The 18,475-nt window shown below is 54.4% G+C and overlaps 1 protein-coding gene and 1 pseudogene across 2 annotated transcripts; one reads left to right on the top strand and one right to left on the bottom strand.

Annotated features, from left to right (window-relative positions):
- Positions 1-1,974: 1,974 nt before the first annotated feature.
- Positions 1,975-13,107, bottom strand: LOC109023305 (uncharacterized; annotated as a pseudogene).
- A 212-nt stretch (positions 13,108-13,319) lies between these two features.
- TPRG1L (tumor protein p63 regulated 1 like) lies at positions 13,320-18,470 on the top strand. Of its 2 annotated transcripts, none has more exons than XM_031011748.3 (5): positions 13,320-13,609; positions 13,772-13,863; positions 14,061-14,237; positions 15,859-16,012; positions 16,767-18,470. In XM_031011748.3, the coding sequence occupies exons 1-5, from the start codon at positions 13,409-13,411 to the stop codon at positions 16,959-16,961; spliced, it is 819 nt and encodes a 272-aa protein (XP_030867608.1). In that variant the 5' UTR covers positions 13,320-13,408; the 3' UTR covers positions 16,962-18,470. The 2 variants fall into 2 exon arrangements, with proteins under 2 accessions (XP_030867608.1, XP_055207690.1); XM_055351715.2 differs by having other exon boundaries at positions 13,321-13,480.
- The last annotated feature ends 5 nt before the right edge of the window (positions 18,471-18,475 follow it).

Genomic DNA, 18,475 nt, shown 5'->3' with positions numbered 1-18,475 from the left:
TCCTGCTTCCAGCCCCGCCCCTAGCCCCTCCCCTCTCCGGTCCCGGCCCCGCCCACAGCCTTCCCGAGTCCCGCCCCAGACCCCGCGGGGCTGGCGCAGCCCCTTTGCGCTCCCTGCTCGTCTCATGCGGAAAGTCCAAGTCCTAACTGACTCCAGTGACCAATCCAGGAGGGGCCGGGCGCCAGGGGGCCACACCCCGCAAAGGCAGCTCTCTGGGATCCCGGACCCCAGACCTCGATCTCAGGAGACAGCCCTCAGCCTCCCTCACTTCTCAAGTCCCACGGGGAAGCCAGCCTCGGCTTGTCCTGCCCGTGGACGCTCCGTCCACCTTCGCCCTGACACCTCACCCACTTCCCGCAGGGCAGGGGTCGGGGAAGGGCTTGAGGAGGGCGTGGCCAGCCTCTGCAGCCCGCGTGCACCCTGGACACCCCTGCTTCGGGGACCTGCATTGTTGGTTCCCAACCACCTTCTGGGCATCCCCGTTCCTCTTTCTGCGCTGCATGTTCTTGGACAGTGGCCTGGAGTGGGTGGGCGCGGGGTCCCAGCAGCCACAGACAGGAGGAGGCGCTAACTTCTAGGGTGCCCATGGGCACAGAGGCACTGTCTAGGGTGCTAACTTCTAGGGTGCCCATGGGCACAGAGGCACTGTCTAGGGTGCTAACTTCTAGGGTGCCCATGGGCACAGAGGCACTGTCTAGGGTGCTAACTTCTAGGGTGCCCATGGGCAGAGAGGCATTGTCTAGGGTGAGGCTTCTGCGAAGCAAGATTCACTTGTCTCCTTTGAAACCTGGTTTTGGTTTGAAATTGACTCCAGGGGCCAGGACCAGGTAGTCTCAGGGATGGAGATGGAGTCTCTGGCGTCAGAGCTACCAGACACTCAGGAGAGTCTCTTTTTGAATAGCGGAGGGAGGTGCAACCTGGGTGAGACCGGATGGGGGCCAGGTGTGGCCCCCTCATTAGCCACACAAAGAGCCAGCCATGCCGGTCCCTGCTAGAGAGGTGCGCTGACCATCAGCTCAGCCACTGAAGCCTGGCCAGGCCCTGTTCCTTGGAACCTTCCCCCTCCAAGGCTTCGTGTGGTTTGGGGGAGGAACTTCGCTAATAGGGAGCACTGGAGGGAGCCCTGGCTGGGAGGGGCTTGGGAAGGGAGCACCCCCTGACTGTCCCGATAGGAGGGACAACAGTACCCCCAACACACACAGGCTGTCTGTGCCTCCACACCACCTGGAGGCTACAGTCCTCTGGGGGTGGGTGGCCGTCTGGCCAGCCTTGCTGTCACCCCAGCTTTACAGAAGGGGAGACCTAGGTCACAGGAGGGGGAGCACCCCAAATCACCCAGCTTGTGAACTGCAGATCCAGGAACTGAACATAGGGGTCTGGCTCTGGGGACCTTCGCCTAACCCTGTAATCTGCTGCTTATAAACAACAACAACAACCATTGACAGGCACAAAATAGCCAGGAATCCCCAAGGGGTGAGCTAGCTCACTGTCTTCTAAAACCCCAGCTACCAGTTGGTGCCGTTGCTGATGCTCCAAACACTGCCCTACTCTGTCCTATGGGGTTCTCAATTCTGCCTCTCACCCACCCCCACTGACCACCCTTCCCGGGATCTTGGCTGCAGGGGCTGCCCCAAGCCTGGGTTTGGGGGCTACTTTCCTCCTGGTCTCCCAAGAGCCTGCACCCAAGAAAACCTCCCCAGTGCCCCACTTCTGCGCTGGGCCCCTGTCCTCGGGTGGAGGTGCAAGCCCGTGAGTGTCTCCCCCACCCTGAGAGCTGTGGAATGGCTCCCCCATCTTTACATCTGATTCCTGCTCTTTGAGAGCTGGCTTGGCACCCATGGGTGGTCAGCAAGTGTGTGTCAAGTGAATGAATTAACACCTTGAAGAAGTTCACCTGCTTCTCTGCTGAATTCCAGCCGGCCCTGGGACGGGGGTGGAGGAGGATGACTCACTGTTTGAGAACATTCTCCAGCTTATCAGAGGAAGAAGGAAAGAATGTGGATGGATCCTGTGGGTTCAAAAGGAGGTCTCTGGGCAGGGGAGGGTTCAGGTTTCGAGCAGCCTGAAACGTATAACATGAGGGGCCCTCTGGAAGAAAAATCATATAAAAGTAAGTTATTTTACAAAAATACTCGGCCTCGTGTGTGCATTTCTAGGGCCCTGAAGCATGACCTCTGCTGGCCCTGCAGAACCCTGCCGCTGTGCTCTCCCCTGTCCCAGGCACTGCCGCTGTGCTCTCCCCTGTCCCAGGCACTGCCGCTGTGCTCTCCCCTGTCCCAGGCACTGCTGCTGTGCTCTCCTGTCCCAGGCATTGTGTTGAGCAGCTGGGGGAAGAGTCCTGGGCAGGCCCCAGGTGGGGAGGCAGGCAGGAAGGGGATATGTCCTTCCTGCTGGAAATCCCTGTGGTCAGGACACCTGCCGTGCCCTCCCAGGCCATGCATAGCTTTTTCCCACGCCATTCAGGGTGATGGGGGCAATCCACTGGGGAGGTCTGTGGTCTTCCCCCACTGCGCTCGCTCGTCCATAGACAGAACCCTCATTCTCAGGCACAGCAGGCAGCTCACTTCTCTGACAGGCAGGCCCCTGGGGCTGTCCGTGCCCCTATATCTCACCCCCTCCACCCTAAGCCCAGGTCCTCTGCCTAGCCTGGTACTGGAGGGCATGGGTGTCACTCAGACATGTGACCGTCTCAGTCCCAAAGTGTGTCTTCCTGCCCACAAGACAGCTGAGCGCCAAAGAGGGTGCCTAGACTTGATATATGAAAAAAGGCATCGGCCTGGTGTGTGTGTTTAATACACTTCTATATGCAGATTGAACTCATGGTAGACAAGGTTTCTTTTGTAGCAAAAAATAAACTACGCAGAGCACAGTAAATATTCTCCAAGAATGATCTTTGTCCATTTTCATAATAAAGTGACTGTCTGTGGGACAGTTACTGTAAACATTTTCCCAGTCTGTAGTTTTGGTTTTAATATGGTTACTGAGGTTGTCAGACTATATAAGCTTCGAATTTCATGTACTAAGATGTATGTAGTTTTTTCTCTGCAGTTCCCTCCATTGCTTAGAAGTAAGCACTAAGCTTAGAAGGTTCACTAATGTTTATTCTTTTTTGTTGCTTCCATTGCATTTATTTACGTATTTCCCTCAGCATTTATTCTGCTGTCCGCCGTGAAGGAGGAATCTCCCTGGTTAGCCAGTGGTTCAGGCACCATCAGCCAGCCCAGCTCCTTCCACTGATGCGAGGCAGCCTCTTCATCCCGAACTCATCACAAACAGACTCTGTCTCTGTGTATTTCCACTGGGTCTTAGCTCAGCCCCAGACCGTTTAACCTCCTTGCCCTGCGTTCCCAGGATGAGACAGAAGGGCCTGCCATGTTGATTCTCATGACAGCTTATCGGGAGCTTGTCTAAACGACGGCGCAGCCAGTACCTCCCCACTACTCTCATCTTTCCCCTGAAAATTATACTGATAATTCCCATCCGTCATTCTTCCAAATGAATTTTGGAGTCACTTTGCCCAGTCCCTTCAACGTTGCATTGGACTTCTCATTGCAATTGCCTTAAATGTATGCATGGAGAAAAAAGGACATTTTCAGAGTCGTCAAACTTTGGGAAGGGCAGGGACCGCAGCAGGGGGTGCACTTTCTGACCCCCAAGGAGGCAAAGGAGAGAAAGGGCGGCTGCAGAGATTGTTGCAGGGCACTGCCCCCTGGTGCAGAGCGCAGGTATTAGAACCCGCTGGTCCCATGGCTGGACCCACTGGCCTCCCTCTGGTCCTCTTTCCAAGTGGGGGCTTCCCATGGCTTCAGAGACCTGTTGGGTTACAGCTGCAGCTCAGGCCTCAGCTCCCAGACCAAGTTCCATCCTAAACACCTTTCAGGAAATCGTAGCCAAACATCCCAATTCCACTGTTAGGTATGCCAACTCCACTTAGGAAGTACAGACCCGGTGAGTCATCACAGCCCTGCGTGTTCTTGGGAAGGCACCAGGTGGGAAGCAGGCCGAATGGAGGTCTATATTAGACCCCAAATGTAGATGCCCGCACCCGGGCCTGCAAGAGGGCCCTAAGCCACAGCACCTGGCATGGAAGCCCGCGTGTGGGCCCCACCCACCTGGTCCCAGCCTCTCCACCCCCCACCCTATCCAGTGGGCTCAGCCCTCCTGCTTCTCCCCTCTTTATCCCACCTGGCCTCGACTGCTTCAGGCCTGGTGGGGCACCCAGGCCACCACTCCTGGGTTACACGCAGAACTGGGCTTGGCTCAGAGCCTCTCCCCAATAGACACGAGGAGTGGACAGGCTTCCATTTCTTCCATTTTTAAATCTGGCAAACAATTCCTCTAGCTTGCCTGAAAAGCATTACTAAAAGACACTACCTTTCCATGTTTTTGTCTCATTCTCTGCTGGAAATAATAAAAACAGCCTTTGGATGGAGGAGAAATAACGTAGGGAGAAAGAAGAATCAAACTACCAGCTCAGTGGATAACTCAAGGTGCTAATTTCCAAAGCAAACTGCTCCCCGTGTCCGGTCCACGGGCTGGCGGTTGCACGCTCCTTCCCTGCAGCCTGACTTTAATCCTTCCAGAGCTGAGAGTCCCACAGAGAGAAATGCAAAACATCCCTGAAAGCTCCCCAAACGAACATTTCTGTCAATCCAAGAAAATAATCCAGCATCTTTTCTGAATTTTCACAGACATTTCTCCTGACAGGAGAGTGAGCAAAGTCATTGATGCTAAAGGTGTTTTCTGACCCTCAGATGCAAGGTGCCCGCAGCAGTCCTCACGTCAACACCAACAACTGCCCCATACCGCCCCGGTCTGTTCCTCACATCAACACCAACGACCGCCCCGGACCGCCCCAGTCTGTGCCAGCACCCCCAGTGTGAGATGACCACAAAATCCAGCAACACCCAGCACATGCAGGTGATGGCCAGAGACGGGGGTGAGAGAGGGGGTGGGAGTCTCTCCAGATAGCAAAGGATCGCACCAGAAACCCTGCACCAAATACGTAACTGAGTCTATGGCCAGCCTTTGGGTAGCCGACTCTGAATTCATTTCTAAGCCTCTGAATTTGCCCCAAAAGAGAAAGTAAAGTGAAAAGATCAATCTGTGGCACACCTAAGGTGGGCTGTGTGATGTGGCCCCGAGCGTGGCGGGGGAGAACGGGAATCCCGGAGCAGATGGCCCAGTCAGAACCCCAGTGTCCCAACTGCCGCCTGGCCGGGATGTCTTCCTTCCTGGTTCTGTGCCTGTGTCCTCCTGAGTGACAATGGAGACAGCAGAGGGGCAACCTCCGGTTCCGGTTCCTGCTCAGCATTTGAACCATGGTACCAGCAAGCACAGCTGTTGTTCTGAGGACCAGACAGTGGCCAGACACACAGGCCTGGGCTGCGGCATGCAGGCTTCCCCCTCTACACCCCGCTCCCGCCATCCCTCCCTCCAACCCTCCAACCCCAGACACACAGGCCTGGGCTGTGCCATGCAGGCCCCCACAACTGCCCGCCCTCCCACCCCCGGCTCCTGCCATCCCTCCCTCCAACCTCGGGGGCAGCATCAGGATGAAGCTAGGTCTGGAAATATGAAGGTGTTTCAGACCAGGTGCTGACACTCAGATGGAAAACTGTACCTACTCCCGCCACCATGCTAGCAGCTCAGGACACAGCCTAGTGGGTTGAAGAGTGGCCTCCAAAGACGTTGGCCCACATCCTCCCCTGCCACCGGCTCCCGTGAATGTGACCTTATTTGAAAAAAGGGTGTTTGCCCCATGTTCTCACTTATGAGTGGGAGCTGAATGATGAGAACACATGGACACATGTGGGGAACAGCACTCGCTGGGGCCTGTGGAGGGGTGGTGGGGAGGGAGAGCATCAGGAAGAAGAGCTAATGGATGCTGGGCTGAATAACCAGGTGACGGCTGACCTGTGCAGCAAACCACCACGGCACACATTTACCTGTGTCGCAAACCTGCACATCCTGCACATGGACCCCTGAACTTAAAACAAAATTTGAAGAAAAAATAAATTAAACTGGGAAAGAAAAAAAGGTGTTTGCAGATATAATCAAGTAAAGGATCTCCGGATGAGAGCATCTTGGATTTTCCCGGCAGGCTGTAAATCCTCGGACAGGCGTCCTTGTAAGAGAAAGCAGAGGGAGATTTGAGACAGAGCCACAGGGAGAGCACAGCGTGAAGAGACCGAGGCGATGTGTCCATGAGCCAAGGGGAACCGGGGGTTGCTGGAGCTGCCAGAAGCTGGGAGAGAGACAGGCTGGCCCGGTCCTCGGTCACTTGTTACAGCACTGCAGGAAACTCCTGAGTGAGGCACCCAAGGCCCTGTCCCTGGGGAGCCCCCGGCCCAGAGAGGAGCGGGGCCTCCACAGCGGATGCTGCCCTGCCCTGCCCTGGGGCAGCGACGCCCTGCAGGCCCCTGGCCCCAGCCACCTTAGCAGCACCTACACACAGGAATAGACAGAGGCTCCCCTGTCACCCCGGCGCCATCCCCAGCAAGGCCGAGCCTGGGAGGCAGGGCGCCCTGCTGTCCAGCAGGCTTTGTGCAGTGCAGCCCTTGCATTTCTCAAGGTCAGAGCGGTGTGGGCCCCACCCTGCCTGCCACACTGACCAGAACCAGAACCGACACACAGTCCCCAGCAACATTCTGTTTAAGACCTTCTGGCCCCCAAGTTAACCTGAAGTCTCCCAGCCTTCTCCTGGGTCCCACTCACCCAAAGGAAGCCCACCCCTCGAGACCAGGCCTTCCTACTGGATCCACGGCAGAGAGACCACCTGGGGACCCTGGGCCCCACACGGTGAGGGGCAGGTGGGAAGCAGCGCAAAACCATCCTCCTGCTGGGGTGCAGGGGTGGAGGAAATTACCATCAACGCGACTCAGCCTTTGAAAACTGCACGAGAATGACACCCCTGCTACTTCCCCGCAGCCTGCTCTTGATCCTCAAACCCATCCGAAAGGCCCCTTCCCCGCCTGCAGGGAGAGGCATTTATTTGTGGAAGTTGCTTCTGCTTCTGTTATGACTTGCCAAAGAGTAAGGGCTGTGCCTGCAAGACACCACCTGAGCGCTCACGACTGCCCCAAGCACTGCCGGCCCTCGCACACAGCCCTGGGACCCCCCAAGCCCCAGCCCTGGCTCCATGGAGAAGGGAGAGGCTGAGAAACATTCCTCAGCCCAAAGTGCATCCCCCAAAGCACAGCTGTCTCTGGAAGCCCAGGACCCTGCCTGCGGGAAGAGCCTCCAGGCTGCACACTGACCTCCAGCCTGGGGAAGCTGGTGCAGGCACCTAGAGGACCCAAACCCTTGGGCTGCCCTTTGGCACGTGGCCCCCTGACTCCCACATCCATCAGAGAATGAGGGCACAGGCAGGAACCACTGATTTTGTAAAATGCAAAACCATAACATGTGGAAATTAAGATAAAAACCCACACTTCCCAGCTGAGATTTCCAGTGGCAGGAAGATAAATAATGACTTCACCTAGGGCTTGAATACACACACCCAGCATGAAGCTGTGCCCTCTGATTGGAAGACCTCGCATGGGTGATGCTGCCACCTGCTGACAGAAATGAAAATAGCTTCTTCAAAGCCCCAAGAAATACACAAACTCAGGGGCTCCCCTCCCGGGACCTCACAGCCACACCCCAATCACAAACCATCTCCCCTGCCCCACGACCAGTGTGTGTGGAGAGAGCAGCCATCTGGCTGGACGTTCCATCATGCACATGTGTGACACATCATTACATGTGTCCCCCAGAAAGGCACAGTCCAGTCTTAACCCCAGTGCGTGTAGTATGACTGGTATGGTTTGGCTGTATGCCCCCACCCAAATGTCATCTCCAATTGTAATTCCCCACATGTCGAGAGAGGGGCCTGGTGGGAAGAGATTGGATCATGGGGGCAGATTTCTCCCTTGCTGTTCTCGTGATAGTGAGTTCTCAGGAGATCTGATGGTTTAAATGTGTGGCACTTCCCGCCCCCCCCACCCCTGCCGCCATGCTTCCCCTTCATCTTCCGCCATGACTGTAAGTTTCCTGAGGCCTCCCCAGCCAGGTGTAATGGTGAGTCAATTGAACCTCTTTCCTTTATAAATTACCCAGGCTCAGGTAGTTCTTTATAGGAGTGTGAAAATGGACTAATACAGAAAATTGGTAGCAGGATAGTGGGCACTGATATTAAGATACCTGAAAATGTGGAGGTGACTTTGGAACTGGGTAATGGGCAGAGGTTGGAACAGTTTGGAGGGCTCAGAAGACAGGAAGATGTGGGAAAGTTTGGAACTTCCTACAGACTTGTTGAATGGTTCTGAGCGAAATGCTGATAGTGATACGGACAATGTCCAGGCTGATGTGGTCTCAGACGAAGATGAGGAACTTACTGGGAACTGGAGCAAAGCTATATTTTAGCAAAGAGACTAGGAGCATTTTGTCCCTGCCCTAGAGATCCGTGGAACTTTGAATTTGAGAGGGATGATTTAGGGTATCTGGCAGAAGAAATTTCTAAGCGGCAAAGCATTTGAGATGTGAGCTGGCTTTTTCTGAAAGTGTACGGTCATGTGCGTTCACAAGGAGATGATCTGAAATTGGAACTTATGTTTAAAAGCAAAGCAGGACATAAAAGTTTGGAAAATTTGCAGCCTGACGATGTGGTAGAAAACCCATTGTCTGGGGGAGAAATTCAAGCCATCAGCTGTAGAAATGTCTCCAAGACATTTCAGAGAGCTTCACGGCAGACCCTCCCATCACAGGCCCAGAGGCCTTGGGGGCAAAATCAGCTCCAGTCAGAGCCAAAAGGGGTCAAGGTACAGCCCAGGCAGAGCCCGTAGGTGTGCAGAAGACAAGAGTTGAACTTTGGGAGACTCTGCCTAGATTTCAGAGGATGTATGGAAACACCTAGAAGTCCAGGCTGAAGTCTGCTGCAGGGGCACAGCCCTCATGGAGAACCTCTGCTAGGGCAATGCAGAGGGGAAATGTGGGGTGGGAGCCTCCACACATGGAGTCCCCACTGGGGCACTTATAGGGACCAGCCCTACAGGGTCAGTGGGTCTTTCTCCCCATGTGCAGAGATGAGAGATCGTAGAAATAAAGACACAAGAGAAAGAGACAGAAGAAAAGACAGCTGGGCTCTGGGGGACCACTATTACCAAGGCACAGAGACCGGTAGTGGCCCCAAATGCCTGGCTGCGCTGTTATTTATTGGATACAAGACAAGGGGGCAGGGTAAGGAGTGTGAGTCATCTCCAATGATAGGTAAGGTCACGTGGTTCACATGTCCACTGGACAGGGGGCCCTTCCCTGTTTGGCAGCTGAGGCGGAGAGAGAGAGGAGAGACAGCTTACGCCATTATTTCTGCATATCAGAGACTTTTAGTACTTTCACTAATTTTGCTCCTGCTATTTAAAAGGCAGAGCCAGGTGTACAGGATGGAACATGAAAGCGGACCAGGAGCATGACCACTGAAGCACAGCATCACAGGGAGACAGGCCTCCAGATAACTGTGGGCAGGCCTGACTGATGTCAGGCCCTCCACAAGAGGTGGAGGAGTAGAGGCTTCTCTAAACTCCCCTGGGGAAAGGGAGACTCCTTTTCCTGGTCTGCTCAGTAGTGGGTGCTTTCCCCTTGGCACTGACGCTGCCACTGGACCACGGTCCGCTTGGTAACGGGCATCTTCCCAGACGCTGGTGTTACCGCTAGACCAAGGAGCCCTCTGGTGGCCCTGTCCGGGCATAACAGAAGGCTCGCACTTGTCTTCTGGTCACTTCTCACCATGTCCCCTCAGCCCCCATCTCTGTACGGCCTGGTTTTTTCTAGGTGATGATTGTAGAGCGAGGATTATTATAATATTGGAATAAAGAGCAATTACTACAAATTAGTGATTAATGATATTTACATATAATCATATCTATGATCTAGATCTAGTATAACTCTTGTTATTTTATACATCTTATTACACTGGAACAGCTCGTGCCCTCAGTCTCCTGCCTCAGCACCGGGGTGGCTTGCTGCCCACAGGCACTGACTAGTGGAGCTACGAGAAGGGGGACACTGTCCTCCAGACCCCAGAATGGTAGATCTACCAGCAGCTTGCACCCTGCACCTGGAAAAGCCGCAGGCACTCAGGGGCAGAGCTTCCCAAGGCCTTGGAAGCCCACCCCTTGCATCAGCGTGGCCCTGGATGTGAGACATGCAGTCAAAGGAGATTATTTTGGAGCTGTAAGATATAATGACTAACCCACTAGATTTTGGACTTGCATGGGGCTTTTAGCCCCTTTGTTTGGGCCAATTTCTCCCTTTTGGAATGGGACCATTTACCGAGTGCCAGTACCTCCATTATACCTTGGAAGTAACTAACTTGTTTTTGATTTTACAGGTTCATAGGCAGAAGGGACTTTGTCTCAGATGAGACTTTGGACTGTGGATTTTTGAGTTAATGCTGAAATAAGACTTTGGGGGACTGTTGGGAGGGCATGATTGGTTTTGAAATGTAAAAAGGACATGAGATTTAGGAGGGGCCGGGGTAGAATGATATGGTTTAGCTGTGTCCCCACCCAAATCTCATCTCAAATTGTAATCCCCACATGTCGAGGGAGGGACCTGGTGGGAGGTGATTGGAGCATGGGGGCGATTTCCCCCATGCTGTTCTTGTCATAGTTCTCACAAGATCTGATGGTTTAAGTGTGGCACATCCCACTACCCCTGCCGCCATGTAAGACGTGCCTTGCTTCCCCTTTGCCTTTCGCCATGATTGTAAATTTCCTAAGGTCTCCCCAGTCATGTGTAACTGTGAGTCAATGAAACCTCTTTTCTTTATAAATTACCCAGCTTCGGGTAAGTTCTTCATATTAATAGCAGTGGGAAAACAAACAAACACAGTGACCTTATTTGGTCAAACATGCTGATGATCGACTAAAGATGAGGTCACTAGGGTGGTCCCTAATCCAACAGGGATGTTGCAGAAGAGACCCACCTGGAGAAGGTCATGTGAAGATGGAGGCAGGGATGGGAGCAGTGCATGAGCAAGCCCAGGACACCAAGCAGGCCTGGCAGAGCAAGACATGCGTCAACCCTCAGGGCTGCAGAGGGAGCATGGCCCTGCACACCCCTTGATTTTGGACTTCTGGCCTCCAGGGCTATGAGGAAACACGTTTCTGTTGTTTTTAAAACAGTTGTTGTTTTTAAAACCAGTTTGTGATGCATTGTGACAGAAGCCCCAGGAAACTCATCCATACTGAGTGAAATTTGTTTATTGTCTAAAATACAGTCCCTCCATCATCTATCCCTCCTGTCATTTCTGGAATTTATAGACATCCAAGTCACTCCCCATATCCACAGAAGGCTCAGGCACCTCGTTCAGAATCCTCATTGTCCTGCCAGCTCCCACCAGCAGTCTGCAGCCTCGGCCCCAGCCAGTGTCACTTCATCCCATTCCCTGGACATCTGGTTCCAGGACCACAGCTCCATCCTTGGCGTGGTCCAGAACTTGCTCCTACCTCTCTCCCTCATTCTCCCTCTTTCTCCCCCCCATTCTCTCTCCCTCTCTTTCTCATTCTCCCTTCTCCTCCCTCTTTCTCCCTCCCTCTCTCTGGAATCTCTGGTTCCAGTTGCCCATCACTGACCACAGCTTGCAGCTGTCCAGGTATTTCTCATCTACATCCACTCAGCTCCCTCCCGGCCTCTGGTCTTCCTCCCTCAGGGGTATTCTCCCACTCACCAGCACCTGTTGGATCCGTGGCCATTTCTAACCGGACTGGATACTTGGACCTCAAGGTCCCCGCTGGTGAGATAGCTGGGAGACACTCGTCTGTAGGTCCCTCAGGCCGGTCTTGCTGGGCGTGCCAAGAACACATTGCCCTGACCACTCTTTTCTGGGCCATTTCTCACGCCTGTGCTTGCAGTGGGCACCCTTGCCGGGGAGACGGCCTCCCTGTGGGACAAAGACCACATTGGTCCACAGGCTCCAGGGTCCTGTTTTGTGGCGCACCCGCTGTGGTGCAACATGCGTCTGGGCACACCAGCGTCGCCCGTTTCCTGTTGTAGTCTTTCCTCTCTGACTCCAGGGGTGTTGCATCTTTCTGCCAGCGCCCATGCAACTTTGGCAGCCTGGCCTGTCTGCTGGCAAGTGGGGCAGAATCCCTGCACTCCACCATTCTTGGGCAACACTCCCTCTAGGATTTTGGCCTCCCTTTTCTCTCTGGTCTTTGACCACCGCTACCCAGCAAACTCCTCCATCTAGACCAGCCAGCATTGGTTTCTTCCACTCCCCCAGCTGCCGCGTGGGAGGCGCCACTGCAAACTTCCCTGGGGTCTCCCAGAGATCCCCATGCCCTTCCCTGATCAGCTCCCTGCCCGGTTCTCATCCCGGCGATTCTAAACCGTCCATCTTTACCAATACTCCGCTCCATCCCCACTCCCTGACTGAAGTAAACAGATGTATCCTGAACTCTTCATTCTCCCCGCATCTCACTCTCCTCGCCTGTGTGCACCCCGCCTCCTGTGTCTTCCTCACCTCCGAGCAGAGGGATCTGTCCTCCTGCCCGAAGGTAACCCTGACCCCTGGACTCTGCGCCTCCTTCCCGCAGCCTCCACCAGATTGCGGGTTCGTTCATCGCCCCCCTCCACACGCGCTGGGGGCACACACATGTTCCACCTCGAACTGCCAGCGCTGACCGGGATCTCTGGGCAGCCCTCTCTGTGTGCACTAGCTTGCTGAAGGCTCGCGACAGCCTGGGCCTGGGCGCGCATTCCAGCACTTTCTACCCTCCCGCTTCAGAGTGCATTGCTCTGTGGATCCGTCACGAATAAGCCGTGTGTGAAGAACGCCAGGTCCCGGCAGAAGATCGCTGCCCGGCGTGCGAAATCCCCCACGGTGCACCAAGGCCGCCGCCCTGCATTCTCCAACCTCAGCTCCCGGGCACCGCGACCCTCCGTGCAGTGCGAGCCCCCGATGGGCGCGCGCCCCCACCTGCGCTCCAGAAGGCCGAAGGGGGCATCCCACTTGCAGGGCGGGTCACCCGCTTTCCCCGCGGGCCAAGGGGCTCCAAGATTCCCAGCCCCTCCTTCCCAGCCGCTCCGCGACACCCTGGCAGCCGGCTTCGGCCCCGCCCCTTCTCGTTGTGTAAACAGGAAGTGAGCCTGCGCGTGACGGTCGCTTCCGGCGCGGCGACGGGCGGGAGCGATTGTGAACGGCGGCGGGGCAGAGCCAATCCCGGAAAACGGCAGGAGGAGAGCCAATCCCGAGGGTCGGCGGCCGCGGGAAGGGGCGGAGACAGGGGCGGGGCCGGCGAGGCGGAGCCAATCGCGGCGGTCCGCGGGGCGGGGCCGGGGGCGCGGCCGGGTGGTGGCGGTGGCTGCGGCTGCGGCGACGGCGGTCGCGTCGGCGTCAGGGTCGGGGTCGGCAAGGGGTGCGGCGATGCTGCAACTGCGGGACTCGGTGGACTCGGCCGGCACGAGCCCCACGGCGGTGTTGGCGGCCAGCGAGGAGGTGGGGGCAGGCGGCGGCCCGGGCGGGGGGCGGCCGGGGGCGGGGACGCCGCTGCGCCAGACACTCTGGCCTCTCAGCATCCACGACCCCACGCGCCGCGCCCGCGTCAAGGAGTACTTCGTGTTCCGGGTGAGGCAGAGGCAGGGGCCGGGGCCGGGGCCGGGGCGGGGGCCGAGGGCGCGGGGCGGGATGGGGGCGGGTGGGGTCGGAGGCGGGCGCCGGGCGGTCCCGCAGGGAGCGAGCTGTGACCTGTGATCTTTGCCCCCGTCCCCCACCCCGCAACCCGCCCAGCCCGGCAGCATCGAGCAGGCAGTGGAGGAGATCCGCGTGGTGGTGCGGCCCGTAGAGGACGGCGAGATCCAGGGAGTGTGGCTGCTTACCGAGTAAGCCGGGGCTGCGCTCTCCTTTGTGGGGGGACTCGCCCCGAGCCGCCGCGCAGCACCTTGCGAGGACTTCCCGGGGTGCTCGTGCCACGCTCGGGCGCCCCGTGCCGCCCCTGCTGCCCTTCCAGGCGGGCTGGCCTTGGCTAAGTCGAGATAGCCGCGTCCAGTGTGGACTGAGGCCCCTCCTCTGCCTACAGGGTGGATCACTGGAACAATGAGAAGGAGCGGCTGGTGCTGGTCACGGAGCAGTCCCTGCTTATCTGTAAATACGACTTCATCAGTCTCCAGTGCCAGCAGGTGGTGCGGATAGCGCTCAACGCAGTAGACACCATTTCCTACGGAGAATTCCAGTTTCCCCCTAAATCGCTCAACAAGTAAGCCTGTTCAGAGTCCAGTATCACTGGACCTAAGCGCCAGAGTGGACCTTACAATTCAGCCCTTTTAAATCAGCCCCCCAACTGGTGTGTCTTCTCTGTCATTAGTTATAAGCGTAAAGGCTCCAGCTCCAAATATCAATGGGAAGTTCCTTAAAAAGAAGCGACTTCTGGGCAATGGAGTGCATTAAAAGGAATTCTGGCACAGAAGGCAGCTATTAGGCTGGTAGTAAAAAGACTTACATGAGTTCAAGATGCATTGAAGTAGAGCCCAGCCTGTTAAAAAGGAACTTGGATGTTCTTCAGGAAAAGTCCAAACTCTGCATTTTTCTCCAGCCAGGGACAGATTGCATATGACACATCAAGTCTTGCTCTGGCTAATTTTTTAAAGAGAAATGGAGGGTCCCGTTGTAATTTATAGATACCACTAAAAGTTAGACACATTTGGAAATATTTAATGACCAGCTTTCAGGAGTTGATCTTTTTGCTGTAGGATAATTTTCTGACGTGAGGAACCTAGACATTACTACAGTCAGTTAAGCTGTAGAACTTAGGTTTTTGATGGAGAGATTTGGATGGGGGATTCAGGAAGCTAAAATAAAAATTTTACGTTTTGGTTAGAACATTTAATATGACATAAGGAAAAGGAAGATTACACTTCCTTTTCACTCATTTGGCTAGCCTATCTATAATTATTCCCTTTTTTTTTTTTTTTTTTTTTGAGACGGAGTCCCACTCTGTCACCCAGGCACCAGTGGTGCAGTCTTGGTTCACTGCATCCTCCACCTCCTAGGCTTAAGTGATCCTCTCACCTCAGCCTCCCAAGTAGCTAGGACTACAGGTGCCCGCCACCACACCCAGCTAATTTTTGTATTTTTTTGTAGAGATGGGGTTTTGCTAGGTTGCCCAGGCTGTTCTCAAACTCCTGGGCTCAAGAGATCCGCCCATTTTGGCCTCCCAAAGTGCTGGGATTATAGACGTCAGCCACCGTGCCCAGCCAGTATTCCTGTTTATTAATTTTTAATCATGTAAAGATTACCAAAATAATACATTTAATAACCAAAATATACTTAATTTGTCATATTTATACCCACAGTATTTAAAGCAATTGTTAGTGGAGATTGAAGTTACTATTAAAAACCACAGGCTGGCCAGGCGCGGTGGCTCATGCCTGTAATCCCAGCACCTTGGGAGGCTGAGGTGGGCGGATCACCCGAGGTCAGGAGTTTGAGACCAGCCTGACCAACATGGAGAAATCCTGTCTCTACTAAAAACACAAAATTAGCTGGGTGTGGTGGTGCATGCCTGTAATCCCAGCTACTCCGGAGGCTGAGGTGGGAGAATCGCTTGAACCCAGGAGGTGGAGGATGCAGCGAGCCAACATCAGGCCACTATACTCAAGCCTGGGCAACAAGAGCAAAACTCCATCTCAAAAAATAAACATAAATAAAAATAAAAAATAAAAACCACAAGCCATTTTCCATTGTGATATGTCATAGGTCTTTTCTGTAAACGTGTGCTTTTTGCTGTCATATTCTCCTAACTGATGAGACTGTCAGATTGTCCATGAGAGCACTGTGGCCTGCCATGCTAAGTCTGGCTATTTCTTCTGACTTTTCAGGCGAGAAGGTTTTGGGATTCGAATTCAGTGGGACAAGCAAAGTCGTCCTTCCTTCATAAACAGATGGAATCCCTGGTCTACCAACGTGCCCTATGCCACTTTCACAGAACACCCGATGGCTGGCGCAGATGAGAAGACAGCATCTCTGTGTCAGGTAAGAAGACAGGCACATAATAGCCGCGCCCCCGGCAGTGATGGAAACACCCCCCGAAGTCACGGAGACACTTCAGGTCTGCACTGTCCGGCGGCCACGCGGAGCTGCTGAGCACTTGAGACGTGGCTAGAAATGAGAGAGGAAGCTCTCATTTTAGAGTTGATTCCCTAAGTTGTCAGAAATTCTGGTTAATTTATGTTAAAGTAGCCCCATGTGGCCAGTGGCTGCTGGTTAGCATAGCTCCATAATGTGGCCTCCTGATGGTGATCTGGGTGGGGAAGGGCCCCAACTGAGCTTCAGAGAGTGGCAGCAGACCCAGCCGTGCCAGATGACCAGTGTGGATGCGCACCAGGAGAGGAGGCCTCGGGGCTGGGGTTAGAGCAGAGCCCAGAGCCCAGAGCCTGGCGGGGGTCCTGCACTTCCCCAGCTGTGTGCCTCGGCCTGGTTACTGACCTGGTAGGTTGGGTAAGGGCAAAGCCACTCAGCCCTGTATACAGGAAGGGTTCTGCAGGTGCTGGCTGCCATTGGCCACAGGAGAGCATGATGGCAAGATTTCCACACACCTAGAGAGCTCCGTGGGGACGAGAGTTGAGGGACCCCCAGGATGTGGCAGAGGCAGCCCTTTCAAGTGAAGGCACGAAGATATAGGCGGCATTTGGAGGGATTTAAGTGTCTCAGAATGCTAATTTTTTCAAGTAATAGACACTCTTATCTTGCCTGACAGTTAAAGCTCCATGTTTTTCTCTCTTTAAAGTTGGAAAGCTTCAAGGCTCTGTTAATCCAAGCTGTCAAAAAAGCCCAAAAAGAAAGCCCTCTGCCGGGACAGGCGAATGGCGTGCTGATCCTGGAGCGCCCCCTGCTCATCGAGACCTACGTGGGACTCATGTCCTTCATTAACAACGAGGCAAAACTGGGCTACTCCATGACCAGGGGCAAAATAGGCTTTTAGCCGCTGCGTTCTGGGAGCTCCTCCCCCTCCCCAGAAGGCCAAGGGATGTGGGGGCTGGGGGACTGGGAGGCCTGGCAGTCTTCATGCTGCCCTGCTGCTGCTGGAAGGATGGGGATCTTTCACCTTTAGGGATCTCAGCACAATTAGAATCGTAAAGTGAATTCGATCTATTTAATTGGATATTGGACTCTGCTCATATAAGCTACAGACAAAAGCCAAAAGACTCTCGCTGTCCCTGTGCTGCTGGTATTTCATTCTCTATAACTTCAGTTCTGGTGTTTTCCTTGAGTATCTACTTGGCTTCTTGTGGTTTTTCCCACCCCAGCTGCCCCAGCACGCGGGACCCATAGCACGCCCCTTAGCGCTTGCCTAGGTTGCTGAAAACAGGGAGGCACCTGGTATCTCGAGTGCCTGCAGTTGCAAGTACGTTTACACTTGGTGTCCAATTTTGTATTTTAAAATGTAATCCATTTTTACTTCAGCTCATCCAAAAGCAGCCAGCAGACCGGTTGACTGAGACCGGTCTGTGGCTGTGGGCCCCTTGGTGACCCGCTGCTCTTTTGGAAATGGGTGACCTGAAGCGACACTTTTTCCACAATTAACCCAAGTTGTGTTAATACTTCAGGTCTGTTTCCCAGACCCAGAAAGCTTTACAGAAAATCATTGTAAGACAATTTATTAATTTGAGAAAGTCACCTTGACAGTTCTTTGCACACAAGTTTTACACCTCTCTGGATTCGAAGTTTGTATTGTATTCATAGTTAAAGGGAATTGGGTACTTTGCTTTTTGAATAATGCACTTTAAAACAAGGAACCGTATCAGGCCAGCATGGTGGCTCATGCCTGTAATCCCAGCATTTTGGGAGGCTCAGGCAGACAGATCGCTCTAGCTCAGAAGTTGCAGAGCAGCCTGGGCAACATGGTGAAACCCGTCTCTACCAAATAGACAAAAAGCAGCCAGGCGTGGTGGCACATCTGTGGTCCCAGCTACTTGAGAGGCTGAGCCAGGAGGATCGCTTGAGCCCAGGAGGCGGAGGTTGCAGTGAGCTGAGATGGCACCACTGACTGCACTCCAGCCCGGGCGACAGAGCGAGACTCCGTCTATCAGATCCTTATGACGCAGCTGATGCCTGCCTTGGTTCCTACCACTCTGGTGCAGACAGAGGGCTTTGTCCAAGTCTCGCACTAAACATGCCCGGGCTTCGATGTGCCTGGAGGATTTCCCCACAGGGACCCATGCACCTCCCTGTATCTGCGCAGCTTGCTCGTGTGGCTGGAAGCGCTGTCGATAAGCTTCACGCGCTGGCTTGCCAGTTCTTCAGCTCTAGGACTTGTAGCTTTAAGCAAACGGTGTGGCATGGGTTGAGTGTGGCCACCTGCAGGATGTGCAGGGCTGCCTCAGAAGCTGGCTGGGGACTCCAGCCTCTGTGTTCATAAAGACATTAAGAAGTGGATGGATGTTGTTCCTTTTTTGAAGTTGTCATTAAAGTAGGTGCAACAACCAAGAAAGTGTC

The sequence above is a fragment of the Gorilla gorilla genome, chromosome 1, assembly GCF_029281585.2.
Source record: "Gorilla gorilla gorilla isolate KB3781 chromosome 1, NHGRI_mGorGor1-v2.1_pri, whole genome shotgun sequence".
Classification (NCBI taxonomy): domain Eukaryota; kingdom Metazoa; phylum Chordata; class Mammalia; order Primates; family Hominidae; genus Gorilla; species Gorilla gorilla.
This window is presented reverse-complemented; position numbering and strand designations above follow the sequence as displayed.